This window comes from Xiphophorus maculatus, chromosome 8 (assembly GCF_002775205.1).
Source record: "Xiphophorus maculatus strain JP 163 A chromosome 8, X_maculatus-5.0-male, whole genome shotgun sequence".
Classification (NCBI taxonomy): domain Eukaryota; kingdom Metazoa; phylum Chordata; class Actinopteri; order Cyprinodontiformes; family Poeciliidae; genus Xiphophorus; species Xiphophorus maculatus.
This window is the reverse complement of record NC_036450.1, coordinates 4,679,822-4,696,457: the sequence shown is the minus strand read 5'-3', so window position 1 is coordinate 4,696,457 and position 16,636 is coordinate 4,679,822. Positions and strand designations below refer to the sequence as shown.

The 16,636-nt window shown below is 39.3% G+C and overlaps 1 protein-coding gene across 1 annotated transcript; it reads right to left on the bottom strand.

Annotated features, from left to right (window-relative positions):
• Positions 1 to 492: 492 nt before the first annotated feature.
• LOC111609426 (NACHT, LRR and PYD domains-containing protein 4-like) lies at positions 493 to 15,012 on the bottom strand. Its single transcript, XM_023337882.1, has 10 exons — positions 14,892 to 15,012; positions 14,100 to 14,231; positions 13,852 to 13,965; positions 6,994 to 7,072; positions 6,607 to 6,835; positions 4,676 to 6,467; positions 4,065 to 4,238; positions 3,669 to 3,842; positions 1,163 to 1,218; positions 493 to 1,013 (listed from the first exon to the last, which is right to left on the bottom strand). Exons 2-10 carry the CDS (start codon positions 14,186 to 14,188, stop codon positions 493 to 495), a joined length of 3,228 nt encoding a protein of 1,075 aa, XP_023193650.1. The 5' UTR covers positions 14,189 to 14,231; positions 14,892 to 15,012.
• Between the last annotated feature and the right edge of the window lie 1,624 nt (positions 15,013 to 16,636).

Below are 16,636 nucleotides of genomic sequence, written 5' to 3'. Positions count from 1 at the left end.
CAGGAAAAGAACAGAATGAGCAGCAAATGAACCAAATGCAGAAGAAAAATGTTTTTATTTAAAACACATGAAGAAAAACTGCAGCAAATTTACAAAAGGAAGATTTAATATTCAAATCTGACATGTTGAGAAAAATAGGAGCCGATAGAAACAGAAAATGATCAGTGATTGAGAAAAACTGATCAACATTTCAATGAAATCTGATGAATGAAAGGAAAAAATAAGAGAAACAACATTTTGATATTCAGTGTGAAGCTTTGACTGGAAACAGACAGCAAAACATGTGGATCCTGAAATAATCCTGGAATAATCCTGGAATCATCCTGGAATTATCCCAGCTTCCATATTTAAAGGACTGGAAGAAGAAAAAGTTTCCAGGGACTCAATCAGAATTGTTTCACCAAGAAATAGATTGTAGAGACTGAACTATCTGTTCAACAGTGAGAGAGTTTCTCTGACAGGAGGAAAAACTTTAGACTCTTTAGACTCAACTCAGCACAGAAACACTGAAGAGGAACCAGAACTGGACCAGAATCCAGGAATCAGAGGTTCAGTGAATGTGGTGTTGAAGGTGTGGAGGAGGATCAGTGAGTCAGAGGAAACTCTGTAGAAGGACAGAATGCCAGCAGGACAGTCCACATACACTGCTACTCTGTTAGAGACAGAGGAGGAGGAGAGACCAGTTTCTCTGTTATTGTGCCAGACAGAGTAACCAACAGCAGAGCATCTCAGACTCCAGGAATGATCATTCCATCCAAACAAACAGTCTCCACTGTTTCCTTTCCTCCTGATTCTTCTGTAACTCACTGATATATAAACCAATCCTCTCCACTCGACCTCCCAGTAACAGTGACCAGTCAGACCAGTTCTACACAGCAGCTGATACCAGTAATCAAATCTGTCTGGATGATCAGGATATGACTGAAGCTCCTCACATGTCACCTTCCTGTTGTCTTCAGACAGTTTGAGTTCTCTGCTCACTGTGTTTGTGTCGATGGTGAGTTGACAGGAATCTGATGGAGAGAACAAACACAATCCAGCTGCAGTTATTGATCATTTATTGACACTTTGATGATGACTCCTGAATGAGTGATGTGACAGTTTGAAGATGGTTGAATGTGAGCTGCTTTGTTGTCATGAATCAGATGAAAAACACACTTACACTTCCTCATTCTCCATGGACCTGGTGTCAAGAATTGGACTCCAGCAGGCTCCACCCTGAAAGGAGGAGGGGGGTCAGACCATCAGTCGCTTTCAGCAGCAAACATGGACATTACATGTCTCTCAGACACACATTGTCCTCCACTGAGACAGGAACAGTCCAACATTTGGATTGCAAACTGCAGTGGATGTAGGAAGGACAGTTGGTGCTGCTGCAGCACAACTCATTTCTCCAAACACAGGAAAAGCTCCAACAGAGAGGAGAAAGGAAATCCCTCAGTAACAACCTGAAGAAACTCACTGAAGCCTAAAAGGACATCAGGAAACTAAGGAAACATTTCTGGAAGCTCAACCTGATTTAATAATCAGCATTAAAATACAATCAATCTAAACTCTGACACAACACCTGGATACCTGTTCCATCCACACTCCCACACACAGATGAAGGAATGAAACACTAAACAGCCCTGCTGCTGAAAACCTGCTGTGGCCTCACTGTAATATCCAGAAATACAAACATTAAAAAGGAGAAGCTGCATCACATTCAACAAAGAGTTCAACAAGAATCAAAGATTTGATCTCCGAGCTCAGACTCACAAACCAGGGAGAGGCTTCCATCATCACACACCTCTGACAAACACCTCCAACCTTTCAGCACTTCCTCTACCAACCATCACCACCAGGTGGCGCTGCTGCACACATTTACAATGAGACCAAGAAGAAGAAGCAGCATCCTGAATCCAGCAGCTGCAGTAATGGCTTGTGAAAGTGTCCAAGGAGCATCTGGAACCAGAACCAGCAGATCCAACAGTCCAGAGAGTCTTTGTTTGCATCTTTTCTCTCAGATTTCCAAGCTGCTCTGAGAGGGAAATGACATCATCATTTTACTGATGATGTCACGCTCTGATGTCACTGATCAGGAGCTGCTGGACTTGTACATCTATAGCATTGAGGACAGAGAAGATCTCAGCTCTGATGAGGAGCTGGCCTGCCTTCAAACTGATTCAGGGTCAAAGAAATATTTCCAGATGAAGTCAGACTAAAATGTTGGATTGTCCTGCTGTTGCAATCAGAGGCCAAGAAGAAGCTTCAAGCTTGATAGAATTAAAATAATAACCCATATAAATACTAACTATTATATTTGAGGACTGTTAGAATCTTTCTGTTTTGTGAGACATGTCTGCAGGAAACTGTAGGAAGTGGCCTGCTGAGGAGTGAAGAGGAGGGTATCATGAATGAGACGTTCCAGCGGTGATTACCTGGAGAAACTGCACATAGCACAATTCTACTTTTTCACCATCATTCACTGCAATTCTTCATTTCCTCTGGAAAACAAGGGATTTCCATTCTCTCCTGATTCCTTTCATTCTTTGGATCATTTTCCAGATGTCGCCCCCTGGTGGAGATGTGATGGAGACCACGGGTTCCATCCCATGTTGATTATTGATATTATGTTGTTTTCAGTTCAAATGTGTTTGTATTAGTTCTTTGTTTAGTTATATTGTGACATTTGGTGAACATTCTTTGTGGGTGGGGAGACTGGCCATCTTTCCTGTTCGGAGAATGTGTGTGTGTGGGGGGGGGGGATGTCAGTTCGTTTTGATTTAGATTAGTTCAATTTGAGTTAATTGAGTATTTGCCTTTCTGGGTGTGTCTCAGCAAGGTGGATCAGAGAGGAAGACGAATGCTCCTGGAGCATACCAACTTCCATTAAGAGGGGGAATACTCTGAGGATTTATATTTAGTTATATTTACTTTTGATTGACTTTAGATTAGTTTAATTTTAATAATTTGCATGCATGTAAATATTTGTTGGATCATTTATTGTTAGGTTTGTGTAAGTAGTGTTTGTTTGTCTTTTCTTTTTGGATCACCCCTTTACCTGGTGTAAGTGTTGGAACTTGCCTCAGGTATAAATGTCAGCTTCTTTGTTTCACTAAAAAGAAGGGTGCTGGTGTAATGAAGATTTGGAGCTCCCAAATAAATCCACCTCAAAGACATTTGTTGCCTCACTTCCTTCTTGAAACGCAGAGCCTCCGCCGGTCAAAGTGACAGGAGATCAAACTACTAAATTGATGAAACTGTTAAAATTCTCACTTTCTTTCTTTGCCTCATGAATAGTTTTCTTCACTTTTTATGTAATTTATATTTTATTAAATCCTGAAAGTTGTGAGTTTTGTTTAAAATCTAAAGTTCTTTATTTTTCTCTCCCATAACTTTTAAACATCCATCTGACCAACATGGAGTTACTTTTCTTCTCATCTTTGCTTCTTGGGGCTGATTGGTCAGGAGCTCCATCAAATATTGTTTTAAAGTCCTTTCTGCCATCAGTAGATCATCATGGAAATCTAACTGAACTTCTTTTATTAATTTAGTCAGAGTCCCTATTAAACTATTTAACCCATCACACTCACACACAGTCTTTAGTCACAAGAGTGACTAAAGACATTTCTCCCTCTTCCTCCTCTATCAGACCTTCTCTGCTCCTGCAGCAGGTTCCTCCATACCTGAGAGCTTCCAGTCTCCAGTGTGGATCCTTCAGTCCAGCCGACAGCAGCTTCACTCCTGAGTCTCCTGGATGATTGTAACTCAGGTCCAACTCTTTCAGATGGGAGGGGTTGGAGGTCAGAGCTGAGGCCAGAGAAGCACAGCCTTCCTCTGAGACCAAACAGCCTGATAAGCTGCAGACACACAATTCATCACATGATGAGAAAATGAGAACATTGAGGTAGAACCCAAGGTCTGAACTGGTCGATGGTGGATGGATGATGGATGGATGGATGGATGGATGGATGGATGTGTAACATGTGGAAGAAATAAGAAAGCCAAGCAACTGCTGGGATCTGTAATAATGTTTCTTTTTGCACCTAAGATGCAGCAATTTGTCAAGTGCCCAGAGTTACCTGAGAGTTTCCAGGTTGCAGTTTGGACTCTTCAGTCCAGCAGAGAGAAGCTTCACTCCTGAATCCTGCAGGTTGTTGTTACTCAGGTCCAGTTCTCTGAGACTGGAGGACTGGGAGCTGAGAACTGAGGACAGAGCTTCACAGCTTCTCTCTGAGAGGTTACAGCCACTCAGTCTGAGGAGACATAGAGAAAAATCTGTTATTAAACAGTTCTTCAAAATTTATGTTCTTTCAAATCAACAATCTTCTTATTGGACAGAGAAGGAACTATCTTGTTTTACACAACCTTTGCATTTGTTGTGAACTGGTTCATTCTATAGTTGGACCTCCAGCCTCAAAGAACTGAACTACAGGTAACAAGGAGGTTGGAAATAGCATTATATATGTTCACAATTAACTATATTAATCCAATTTCCATTTTAACAGTGGAGACGTTTTGCTGCTTTAATATATAACACTATGTCCAGCTGCTGAAGGAAGTCTGTTTCTTTTTTGTGCAACACCCCCAATGAAGAGACAATGCACCAATATATAAACTGAAACATGAATATTTACCTCATAATTAGCAGATTTCTATCTATAAAAAATGCATTAACAATCTGTGTCCTTACAGAACTTTGTTGGAGGCTTTAACCACTGGCAGCAGCCTCAGAAGAACCTCCTCTGAAGCAGAGTATTTCTTCAGGTCAAACACATCCAGATCTTTTCCTGATGACAGTAAGATGAAGATCAGAGCTGACCACTGAGCAGGAGACAGTTCATCTGTGGAGAGACTTCCTGAACTCAGAGACTGTTGGATCTCCTCCACTAGAAAATGATCATTCAGTTCATTCAGACAGTGGAACAGATTGATGCTTTTCTCTGCAGACACATTCTCATTGATCTTCTCCTTGATGTACTGAACTGTTTCCTGATTGGTCTGTGAGCTACTTCCTGTCTCTGTCAGCAGACCTTGTAGGAGTCTCTGATTGGTCTGCAGTGAAAGTCCCAGGAGGAAGCGGAGGAACAAGTCCAGGTGTCCATTTGGACTCTGTAAGGCCTGGTCAACAGCGCTCTGATGGAGAGAGTTTAGGTCAGATTTATTAAGTAATGAAGATTTCTTAGATCTTTGTGTTTCTTTCATCATGTCAGAACCAGAGTTGATAAAGGTCAGATGAATATGAAGAGCAGCCAGAAACTCCTGAACACTCAGATGGACGAAGCAGAACACCTTGTCCTGGTACAGACCTCTCTCCTCTTTAAAGATCTGTGTGAACACTCCTGAGTACATTGAGGCTGCTCTGATATTGATGCCACACTCTGTCAGGTCTGATTCATAGAAGATCAGGTTTCCTTTCTGCAGCTGATCAAAAGCCAGTTTTCCCAGAGACTCAATCATCTTCCTGCTCTCTGGACTCCAGTGTGGATCTGTTTCAGCTCCTCCATCATACTTGACCTTCTTCACTTTGGTCTGAACCACCAGGAAGTGGATGTACATCTCAGTCAGGGTTCTGGGCAGCTCTCCTCCCTCTCTGGTCTCCAACACATCCTCCAGAACTGTAGCAGTGATCCAGCAGAAGACTGGGATGTGGCACATGATGTGGAGGCTTCGTGATGTCTTTATGTGGGAGATGATCCTGCTGGCCTGCTCCTTATCTCTGAATCTCTTCCTGAAGTACTCCTCCTTCTGTGGTTCATTGAACCCCCTGACCTCTGTCACCATGCCAACACACTGAGGAGGGATCTGATTGGCTGCTGCAGGTCGTGTGGTTATCCAGAGGAGAGCAGAGGGAAGCAGTTTACCCCTGATGAGGTTTGTCAGCAGAACGTCCACTGAGGTGGACTCTGTAGCATCAGTCAGGATCTCCTTGTTGTGCAAGTCCAGAGGAAGTCGACTCTCATCCAGACCATCAAAGATGAACAGAACCTGGAAGTGTTCAAAGCTGCAGATTTCTTTGGTTTCACTAAAGAAGTGATGAACAAGTTCCACCAAGCTGAACTTTTTCTCTTTCAGCACATTCAGCTCTCTGAAGGTAAATGGAAATATAAACTGGATGTTCTGGTGGACTTTGTCTTCAGCCCAGTCCAGAGTGAACTTCTGTGTTAAGACTGTTTTCCCAATGCCAGCCACTCCCTTTGTCATCACTGTTCTGATTGGTTGATCTCTTCCAGGTGGGACTTTAAAGATGTCTTCTTGTCTGATTGTTGTTTCTGATCTGTGTAGTTTCCTGGATGCTGTTTCAATCTGTCTGACCTCATGTTCATCATTGACCTCTCCAGTCCCTCCCTCTGTGATGTAGAGCTCTGTGTAGATCTGGTTCAGAAGGGTTGGACTTCCTGCTTTAGCAATCCCCTCAAACACAGACTGGAACTTCTTCTTCAGACCAGATTTAAGTTGATGTTGACAAACTGCAGCAAGACGTTCTAAAATAAGACAAAAAATAAAATCAAGAACTAAATAAAATTTTATTCTCAAGATGTTTTGCATGTGATTCCATCTCTTCAAATTTCAGTAAATGTGTGATTTATCCATCAGGTTAAATCTTTGTAGAAATCCTCTTACTGCTCTGCAGATGGGCAGCCAGCTCCTCCTGCTTCATCCTCCGCAGGAAGTTCAGTGTGATCTTCATCACTGCCTCTCTGCTGCTCCTCCTCTGCTCTTCATCCTCACCTTCCAACACCTCATCATCATCTCTCTGACTCTTTGAGCATTCTGGGTCATCTGGACTCAGAATCTTATGGATCTTCTTCAGCTCGTTCTTCAGAAAAGTGACAATATTGTCCTCCAACGTCTGGAATAGAATAATAGATGAAGGAAACATCAGACTGAAATCATGGAGCCAAACACCAGATGGATGTTTGACAGACTGACACTCCTCTGGTCTACAAAGTGCAGCATGGAGATGACTGTGAACAGAACGTTTGGAAAAGTTGTTGTTCATGTACAGACCATAAATATTGAGTCCAGTTGTGTTTGATGCTGCTGGGCAGACAGACCACTGGGAACCTCTGAGCTCTGCTGGTCCACTCTGTGGAGGAACCAGGAACAATTAGGAAGTCAGGAAATATTCATCCAGCAATATTCACAGAGAAAGTCAAGAGTTTCACATTAAATGTACTTGAAGCAGAAAAACAGAGCATCATATGAACAAAATGGAGTGAAGTTAAAAAGAGGAAGATGAACTACAAGGATGAAGAGCAGTAACACCAAAATCACCTAGAAGACATTTTAAAAGGTTGATGCTGAACTTGGACTTCAAACTGTCCAAACTGTCATTAGATCTGATGCTGGTGGAGACAGTTTCCCAGAGCTTGGGGACAGTGGAAGTGAAGGCTCTGTCCACACAGGTCTTCAGGACAGTGTGGGACATCCATCAGGTCCTGATGACTAGATCTGAGGTGATGTGGACATGGAGGAGGTTTGAGATATGTGGGTGTGTGTCCATGTGGGATCCTCTTTTTCTTTCAGCATTAATCTGTGTTTAATCAGACTTAGAGACTAATCAAAATATAAACCTAGAAATGAAATTGGTACAATAATGTTTTGTTATCACTCTTACATTAGTAGTTTTACTAAATTGTTTTTCATTTAAAGGTTTAGTGTTCTCACCCCAGAGAGGAGGAATTTGTTAAACTGTGTGAAAGACAAAACTTGATTTTTCCCTTAACCTTGAACATGTTTTCTGCAGCTGTTTCCCTTTCTACTGAAATACTCCTTACTTGTGAAACTGCCTGTGTGTAGAATGTAGTTTCTGTGTTCCTCCATCATTGTTATCAGAATAGCCCTTTTCTGTTAAGATCACTCTCCCACATCCCATTCACGCCTTCCCTGAGCCCTCTGCTGTTCACTCTGATGACACACGACTGCGTCCCCAGGTTCGCCACCAATCACATCGTGAAGTTCGCGGACGACACAACGGTGGTGGGCCTCATCAGAGACGACAACGACCTGGACTACAGAGAGGAGGTGGAGCAGCTGGTGGACTGGTGCAGAGACAACAGCCTGATCCTGAACGTTGACAAGACGAAGGAGATGATCGTCGACTTCAGGAAGAACCGGCCCAGCCACGCTCCACTGCTCATCAACAGCTCGGCTGTGGAGGTGGTCACCCCCAAATTCCTGGGGGTGCACATCACAAATGACCTCACCTGGACTGTGAACACCACGTCTCTGGTCAAGAGGGCACAGAAACGCTTGTATTTCCTGCGGAGGATGAGAAGAGCACACCTGCCCCCGCCCATCCTCAAGACGTTCTACAGAAGCACCATAGAGAGCATTCTGACCAGCTGCCTCTCTGTGTGGTGTGGAGGCTGCAGCGCCTCCGACTGGAAGAATGTGAGGAGAGTGGTGCGGACAGCGGAGAGGATCATCGGGGCCCCCTTCCCTCCATTCAGGACATTTCATCCCAGCGCTGCGTGTCCCGAGGCCAAAACATCATCAGTGACCCCTCACACCCCCACCATGGACTGTTCTCCCTGCTGCCCTCTGGAAAGAGGTTCCGCAGCGTCCGGTGCAGGACCACCAGGTTCCGAAACAGCTTTTTCCCACTTGCCATCAGACTGCTGAACTCTTAACTGGACTGCACTCAAAAACTGTTCTCCACTTCATACCTTGCACATATACATAGCTAAGTAACTTCCATTTTACTGTCAGTCCTGCACTTCATATTTTATATTCATATTTATATCCATATTTTATACTGTATTTTATTTTATTCTGGAGTAACCTCATAACATTGGAACCTCAAAACATTGTCCTGAGCCGTATGCAACGAAATTTCATTCTGTATACACCCTGTGCATGCAAGATGACAATAAAGTCAGTCTAAGTCTAAGCGCTGCAGCAGATTGTGGGAACGCACGATGAGCGTCTTGAAGAAGCAGTTTTCTGTGTCTTCCCCCTTTTGCAAAAGCTTGGTTGAAAACTAATAAACGTTGTTTGTGGTTCTCTTTTATGTAGGTCGAGAAAAAACCTATCAGAAATTTACTTCTGCCTTTGTGTTCCTGTGTTAATATTAATATGATTAAATAAATGAGTCTGTTTCATTTGGAAAAATTAAGCTGATGCTAAACAGAAGAAAATGCAGTTAAATGTTTGTGGGTCAAAGGTCATGTCAACATGATAGTTTCTGTGTCTTGATTGAAAAGTGAGTTCATTATGGGTCATTTTTGTCCCTGTTATTCATCAGCAGTAATTGGGTGATTCTCTGAATTCGGTACATTTTGGCGTCTCAGATTATTTAAAAATATACCACAATAAATTGTGTTTTTGATCACTGCATCTATTGAAGGACTCTTTAAACCTCCAGGAAAATATGTCTCTCCACCTTATTCATGAAATCCCAAACAGTATTAAGAATTTCTTTGTTACTTAGGTTACTTTAAATTCAACCCCATAACAGGACAATTTCATTCCTGTGTCGTTTGATTAAAATAACTAATTGTATGTATATATTATTTGATTCTGAATTATAATAATTAGACTGATAAGTAAAATATGGCAACTTGATGTAAAAGCTCTTTTCATAAATCAGAAAAATATACTTTAAAATTAACATTAAATCAGGTTTTTTTTATGTTTTTGAATCATTCTTTAAACTTTGCAAACAGTCCAACAAATATTAGTCTAATATTTGCTGTTATTATAAAAAATCATAACAATGTATCAAGTAACGGTTGAACCCATTGTAACAGTTGACCAGACTGTAACGGGGTTGAAGATTTTTACTAAAAGTTGCCATAAGTCCACATTAGCTGGGTTATGGAGCAACATATGATATGATGAAAACAAGAATTAATATGTTTCAAAGACCATTCTTTACTTTTTCCCAGACAACAATAATTATCATTTACATGCCTAAAGGTGTTGAAAGGTTGAGCTTGACAATGACGATGTTTGGATAAAAAATAATCAAATATCGGTAAGAATCTATATTAACACTTAAATCTCTTTACAGTGTGAGCAGGAAGAAACTTGAGTGATGTCACTTCCAGGGTGCTGAGGAAATTGGACTGAACCATTATTTATAAAAAGGAGGGATTGGTCTGCTGTTACAGGGTTAAACAAAACTGGAGGGACATGATTAAAAAGTGATATTTTATAAGTAATTCATATATTTTTCTCATATTTTTTTATTTAGATTAAAGTATACCTAAAGTGTTTAAAATGGTACAAATAAGTTGCAGTTACTGGTTAGTTTAATTTGTTTTATATTCAGTGAAAAATTAACATTGGTCAGTGGGGACATGCTCATTTGGCTGACCTCTACGCTTCAACAACCCATCAAATCTTTCAAAACATAATTTTAAAATATATTTGTACGTTATATTACCAAGACACATGGATATTTCCAATACTTGATTTTTGTCAAAAAATGTGGGTTGCATTATATGAAAATATAGAGAACTGACAGCAAAATTAGATTTTCATCAGTTAATCAATGGTCCCTCTCGTATCACCAAAAACAGTCAAACCTTAATAGATTTAACCTTTTCAAACAAACCTGGTCGAATCATAAAAACCTATAACTTAGTGTGCGGCTTATCCGACCACAATATCACTCTCATTGGAAGAAAATTACCTCAAAATCGTTTTGTCAGTCATTATAATACACAGAAACAGATTTTAATACAAATTCCAAGAAAGAATGGACCCAAATTTGAGGCCGAATTAGCAAGGGTTAATTGGGATGACGTCCTAAACCAGCATCAGGTAAATGATTGCTGTAATACATATATTCTCAATGTTTGTGATACTATGAATAAGTTTTTAAAAACTCAAATGAAGGGATGAAGAAAAATACAGCTACCTTGGGTATCGGATGACATCCGGCAGTTAATGAAAAAGAGACACTATGCCCTAAAATTGTTTTTTAAATTCAAAAGGACCACTGATTGGCTGTTTTTAAAAGTTTGAGGAACAGAGTAGTTAAAGAAATGTACAAATCTAAAGCTAAATATTACATAAACGTTTTGTCAGGAGCAGGAGGGAATGGTAAGACGATCTGAAACAGTTAAACAGTTTACTGAGCCCCAATGTACGCACTGATTACAAATATGAAGGTAGCAGAAAAAATCCTAACTGATCCTGCTCAGCTAGCAACAATATTTAATGATTTTTTCCTCTCATCAGTTAAAGACTTGGCATCAAAGTTCCTACCAGCTCCAATGGATGTACATGGTACAAAACCAACCAAAAAGTGTTTTGATTTGTTTGAGATAAAGGAAATTCATTACTCTGATGTTCAAAAAGCTATCAATAGCTTAAGCAATTCTTACGCAAATGATATGTATAATTTAGATGCTATGTTTTTAAAAGAAATACTGCAATATTTTAGTAGAACCTTTAACTCACATAATTAATATTGCCATCAGAACAGGGCAATTTCCCGATGCATGGAAAAAAGCTTTGGTGAAACCGATTTTTAAATCAGGAAGTCCCCATGAAATCAGTAACTACAGGCCAATAAGTTTTGTTCTGGTCATGTCAAAAGTGCTGGAGAAAATTATTCTAGAACAACTACTATTGTATTTAGAAAGTAACAATCTTCTGCATCCTCTTCAGTTTGGCTTCAGACGTAATCATCCTACAGAGACTGCTATAAATCTGCTGCTTGAAAATGTTAAACTATCACTTGATAGGCGACAAATCACTGGTGCAGTTTTCCTGGACTTGAAGAAGCTTTTGATACGGTGAACCACAACTTACTGATCTCAAGGCTTTCATCATTTAATTTCTCAGAACGATCATTGTCTTGGTTTCAATCATATTTGAAATATCGTGAACAGTGTGTTGTCATCAATAATAGTAAATCTGTCTTCTGTAAAATAGTAACAGGGATTCCACAAGGAACTATCTTAGGTCCAGTCCTTTTTAGTCTGTATGTTAACAGTCTTCCTGATATTTGTCCTGAAGTTAACTTGCAAATGTTTGCTGATGACACTATTGTTTATACATCAGACAAGAACAGTATTGTAATCAGTGAAAAACTTCACAACAGCCTGCAGAGATTATCATTATGGCTGAATGATTCTTGCTTAACTCTCAATACAAAGAAAACAAAATGTATTTGCATTTCAATCAAGAAAACATCATTACAGTCCTTGAATATTCAGATCAATGGGGACCCTATTGAGCAAGAATCACAAGAAAAATATTTAGGGATAATTCTGGATGCTCAGTTAAATTTTAGGAGCCATGTTGACAAAATCAGCAAAACTGTTAGATCAAATATAAACTGTTTTAAAATTATTAGAAATTGTTTAACATTTCACTGTGCAGAGATGTTTTCTTAACTCAACGATCCTCACAGTTTTCCTATGGAGCTGCTGTCTGGTCTCAGACTCAAACTGTACTCAAATCATTGGCTGCCCTCTCCCCTCACTGGAGGACCTGCACAGCGACCGCTGTCTAAGAAAAGCCAACACATCACAAAGGACACTTCTCACCCCGGACATTCTCTGTTCACACTGCTGCCTTCAGGCAGAAGATAAAGAGCAACCAGAACAAGAACCAACCATCTCAGAGACAGTTTCTACCCAATAGCAATAACAAAACTAAATGCAATCAAAAACAACCATTAATCATCATAAATGATGTATGTGAGAATGTTTCTGTTCTTATTTATTTTTTTGCCAGTTGTTTGTTGAGTCTTGCGTTGTGTGTGAATTGTGAGACAGTTATTTTTTGTTTTTGGGCATGTGCACCGACTGATGGCACCTTTGAATTTCGTTGTCCTTATGACAATGACAATAAAGATTTATCTTATCTAATCTTATCTTAAGTCTCTATAATCGGGCTTTGAAGGTTTTATATCAAAAGCCAATCAGATTCCATCATTGTCACATTTTGGCTAAATTCGGCATTTTGGACTTTCCTGATTTTATAAATTATGATCTTTTAAAATTGATTTTTAAGTGTTTAAATGGATATGCACCTACACCATTAAGTAATTACATACAGAGACTGCAGGGCAACAGCAGATCTACTAGAGCAGCTTCAGATGGAAACTGTAAGGTTCCCTTTCGAAGAACCACGTTTGCTCAAAGTGCTCTGTCCATGAGAGGATCTGCAGTTTGGAACTCACTTCCTGTTGATTTAAAGTCTGTAACCAGTTTTAGTACGTTCAAGAAACAAACTAAACTCTGGTTATGTCAAAAACAGAACTGTACCCATTTTTGATGTTTCATGTTTCTCTGTTTGTTTGTAGATGTCGTCAACATCAAGCTGTGCTATTTTAAATGATCATCATTTTAACTTTAGAGGTACTTTTTAAAAGCCCATCTAGGGACAAGTGCTGTGAATTAGCTGTTGCTATAGCGCTATGACGCAAACATGGGACTGCTGTTTTGTTCAGTTTGTTTATGTCGATGTGTGTCTGTCCCTATCAAATAAACTCAAATAAATAAATGAATAAAATATTTGAGATAAACCTGTGAGACACAAAATGCACCAAATTCAGAGAATGACCCAATAGCTTATGTATGTTAGAGACCATCTGGTTCTGAAAGATATCCACATGAGATATTTATTTATCTTAACTGTGGAAATGGTTAATAATCCACTATGTTGGATGATGTTTGAACCACAGAGATGAAACTTTAATCACAAAATTAATTCATAAAAGCCTTTTTCTTTCAGCATTACTCTGTCTGGAAAATAAATTAAATTTAGATTTAGAGAACAATCCAAATATCAATCTAGAAATTAAACTCACTTCTGCCTTTTGTGTTTGTGTGTTAAATTAATATTGGATGGTCATAATAACAGATATAAACTGAACAGTTACAGCAGTTAGAAACAGCTCACCTCTCTGATGGTGGAGATCCAGGAGATTTAAAGTCAATCATATCATCCTTTGACCTGTCACTCTTAAAGGACACACAGCTGGGTTCTGGTTCTGGTTCGAGTCTCTGATGGATCCTGACAGAAACATGATGATTAAAACTTAATCAGCAAAGAGGAGCAGCAGCAGCTTCATCACCACGTCTGTTCTGGCCTGATATAGTGAACGCTGTGTGAAAAGGGCTGTGGACAGTTAGAGATGGTGACCTCACCTCTGACCTTTGCTCTGGCTCTCATCTTCCCCACACAGAGTGGTTTTAGAGGGAGGAACTCCCTCCTCTGTGTCCTCACACTGATCCATGCTGCTGAATTCACATCAGCTCACACACACTTTCTACCTTCACCTGCAGAGGAAACACACATCATTCATCTGCACATCAACTCTGATCATCCTTTACATCATTAGAGCTGGAAAAAGATCAGCTGCTCCTCCTCTGATTGGCTCTTCTTCTCTGCTTCATATCAGTGTCAGGTGAATGCAGTCAGACAGCAGAGAGGCAGAGGAAGCTGCCATCAGCTGCTGCACTTCTACTATCAGTCCACTAGATGGAGACATGGAGCAACATTTACATTCACTGATTCAACCTGAACAAGTCTTATAGTTCACAATTATTAATTTCTACAAGTGGATTATTCGCTCTATTAAAGATGAACTATTTAATCATCTGACTGAATCAAACCCATTTTAATAATATTTTATTCTGAAAGGAAGCAACAGGAAACTGTTGCTGACGTTAATGGTGGAGACTCGAGTTCGGTACCAGGAAATAAAAACATAAATCAGTTCGGAGAAGAAAACAGTGAAACATCAGCTGTTCATCATGTTGTTTGATTCCAGTTCATCAATAATCTAATAATCCTGTAGATTAGCCTTCAAACAGCAGAGATATTAAAGTTTCAGCTGAAATCAGAAGTGAAACTTTTCTCCAAACGTCAGAGATTAGAAACAATCAGGAAAAAGTTAAAGTGATGAAAAATTCAAGAAATAAACAATTTAAACTTACAGTTTGTTCAAACGATCCAAAGAGTTAAAGAAGAAAATTTAAACAACAGACTGAGACCCAACTAACGGTCTGGAGCCACACATGAACAGGTAAATTCAAACCGAAAGTAAATGTGACGGATGTTGCGTAACTGATTGTAACACGCGGCACCAATAGGTGTCGCACTTTTCTTCTTCTTCTTCTTGATATTTATTGGCGGTTGGCAAGAAACGTTAGGTGAGCATTGCCGCCACCAACTGGTAAGGAGTGTGGACCACTTGACAAAAAAAAAACAACTATATCCTATTATACAACTTACTCTGTTTCAAAAAATCAAATATAGCCTGATATCCTCTGCTTCTCGTGTACTTTTGCAGTAAATCAACAATATCAAATTTCATTTTCATATTTCTAAGGTTTCTTATTAACTTGTTTCTCTGAGACAGATAATTCCTACAACTCAAAATAACATGTTCCAATGTCTCATCTTTCCCACAGTCACATTTCCCTGTCTGATGTTTCCCTATCATAAAATTGATCACTATTTAGTCCAGTGTGTCCGATTCTAAGTTGTGAAATAATTATCACTTCTCTCCTGTTTCTTTCTGTTCTTCTCATTTGTCCAATTCTCTTTTGGATTTTATAAAACCGTCTTCCTTTCTTTTCTTCTACCCATAACTTTTGCCACCTCTCTCTTTTTGTTTAATTATACCCTTTATTTCTGTTATACTATAACTAAAATTAATATCTATCCTTACCTGATTGGTACTCTCCTTAGCCATCCTGTCTGCCATTTCATTCCCCTTAATCCTGTGATGTGCTGGAACCCATACAAAATGTACTGTTAGTCCCATCATGTTGATTCTGTAAAGCATTTGTTGTATTTCAATTAATATATCTGGTCTACTTTCTGACTGATCATTTTGCAAACTGACTAATGAAGAACTAGAATCTGAACAAATGATAGATTTTAATGGTCTGACCTCTTCCACCCATTGAACTGCTAAAAGCAAAGCTAGTATTTCTCCTGTATACACCGATACTCCATCAATAATCCTTTTCCCTACCTTTATTTGAAACTGTGGCACAATAAATGCTATCCCTACCCTATTAGCTGTATTTTTGATGCATCTGTCTATATTTGTATATAGTTATAATATTTAAGTATTCTTGTACTATATATTTATTCTTAATGTGATGATTATCTTTGTTTTTCTTTTCTAATAATGAAAACTCAACTTCAGCATCAGGAAGTATCCAAGGTGGTACTGCAGGTGATGGAACTGTCTGACATATATCTAACTGATTTAAATGAATTTCATTAACTTTAGAGTTTATTATTCATTCAAAACTCTTTAAATGTTTCTTTTCCTTTTCCCTTCCAGGTTTAAGCTCCTCTAATGTTGGATGATCATTTCTTTGTCCCTGTAAATTTATCCAGTAGTTTAAAGATAATTGATCCCTTCTAACTTTAAGAGGCATTTCTCCCATTTCAACCTGTAACGCTGCTGCTGAAGATGTTTTAAAAACACCAGTACAAATTCTTAAAGCCTGATGTTGAATAATATTTAACTTATGGAGGTCTGTGTCTGCTTCTGAGTTATAAACTATACATCCATAGTCCAAGACTGACCTAATTAACCCAGTGTAAATTGCTTTTAAAGATCAGCTTCCCACTAGCCGTAACATAACAAATTTGATCTTTTCCTGGAGCTGATAACTTATATTTTTTAAGTGCCCTATTCAGTTCTGTTATTGTAAACAAC

Excerpts from the sequence above, each read along its gene's own strand:
- LOC111609426 (XM_023337882.1), bottom strand. The coding sequence starts at position 14,188 with ATGGATCAGTGTGAGGACACAGAGGAGGGAGTTCCTCCCTCTAAAACC. Across the intron at positions 6,836-6,993 it reads AACTGGACTCAATATTTATG|ACGTTGGAGGACAATATTGT; the intron begins GTCTGTACATGA and ends ATTCTATTCCAG. Across the intron at positions 4,239-4,675 it reads AAAGCCTCCAACAAAGTTCT|ACTGAGTGGCTGTAACCTCT; the intron begins GTAAGGACACAG and ends ATGTCTCCTCAG.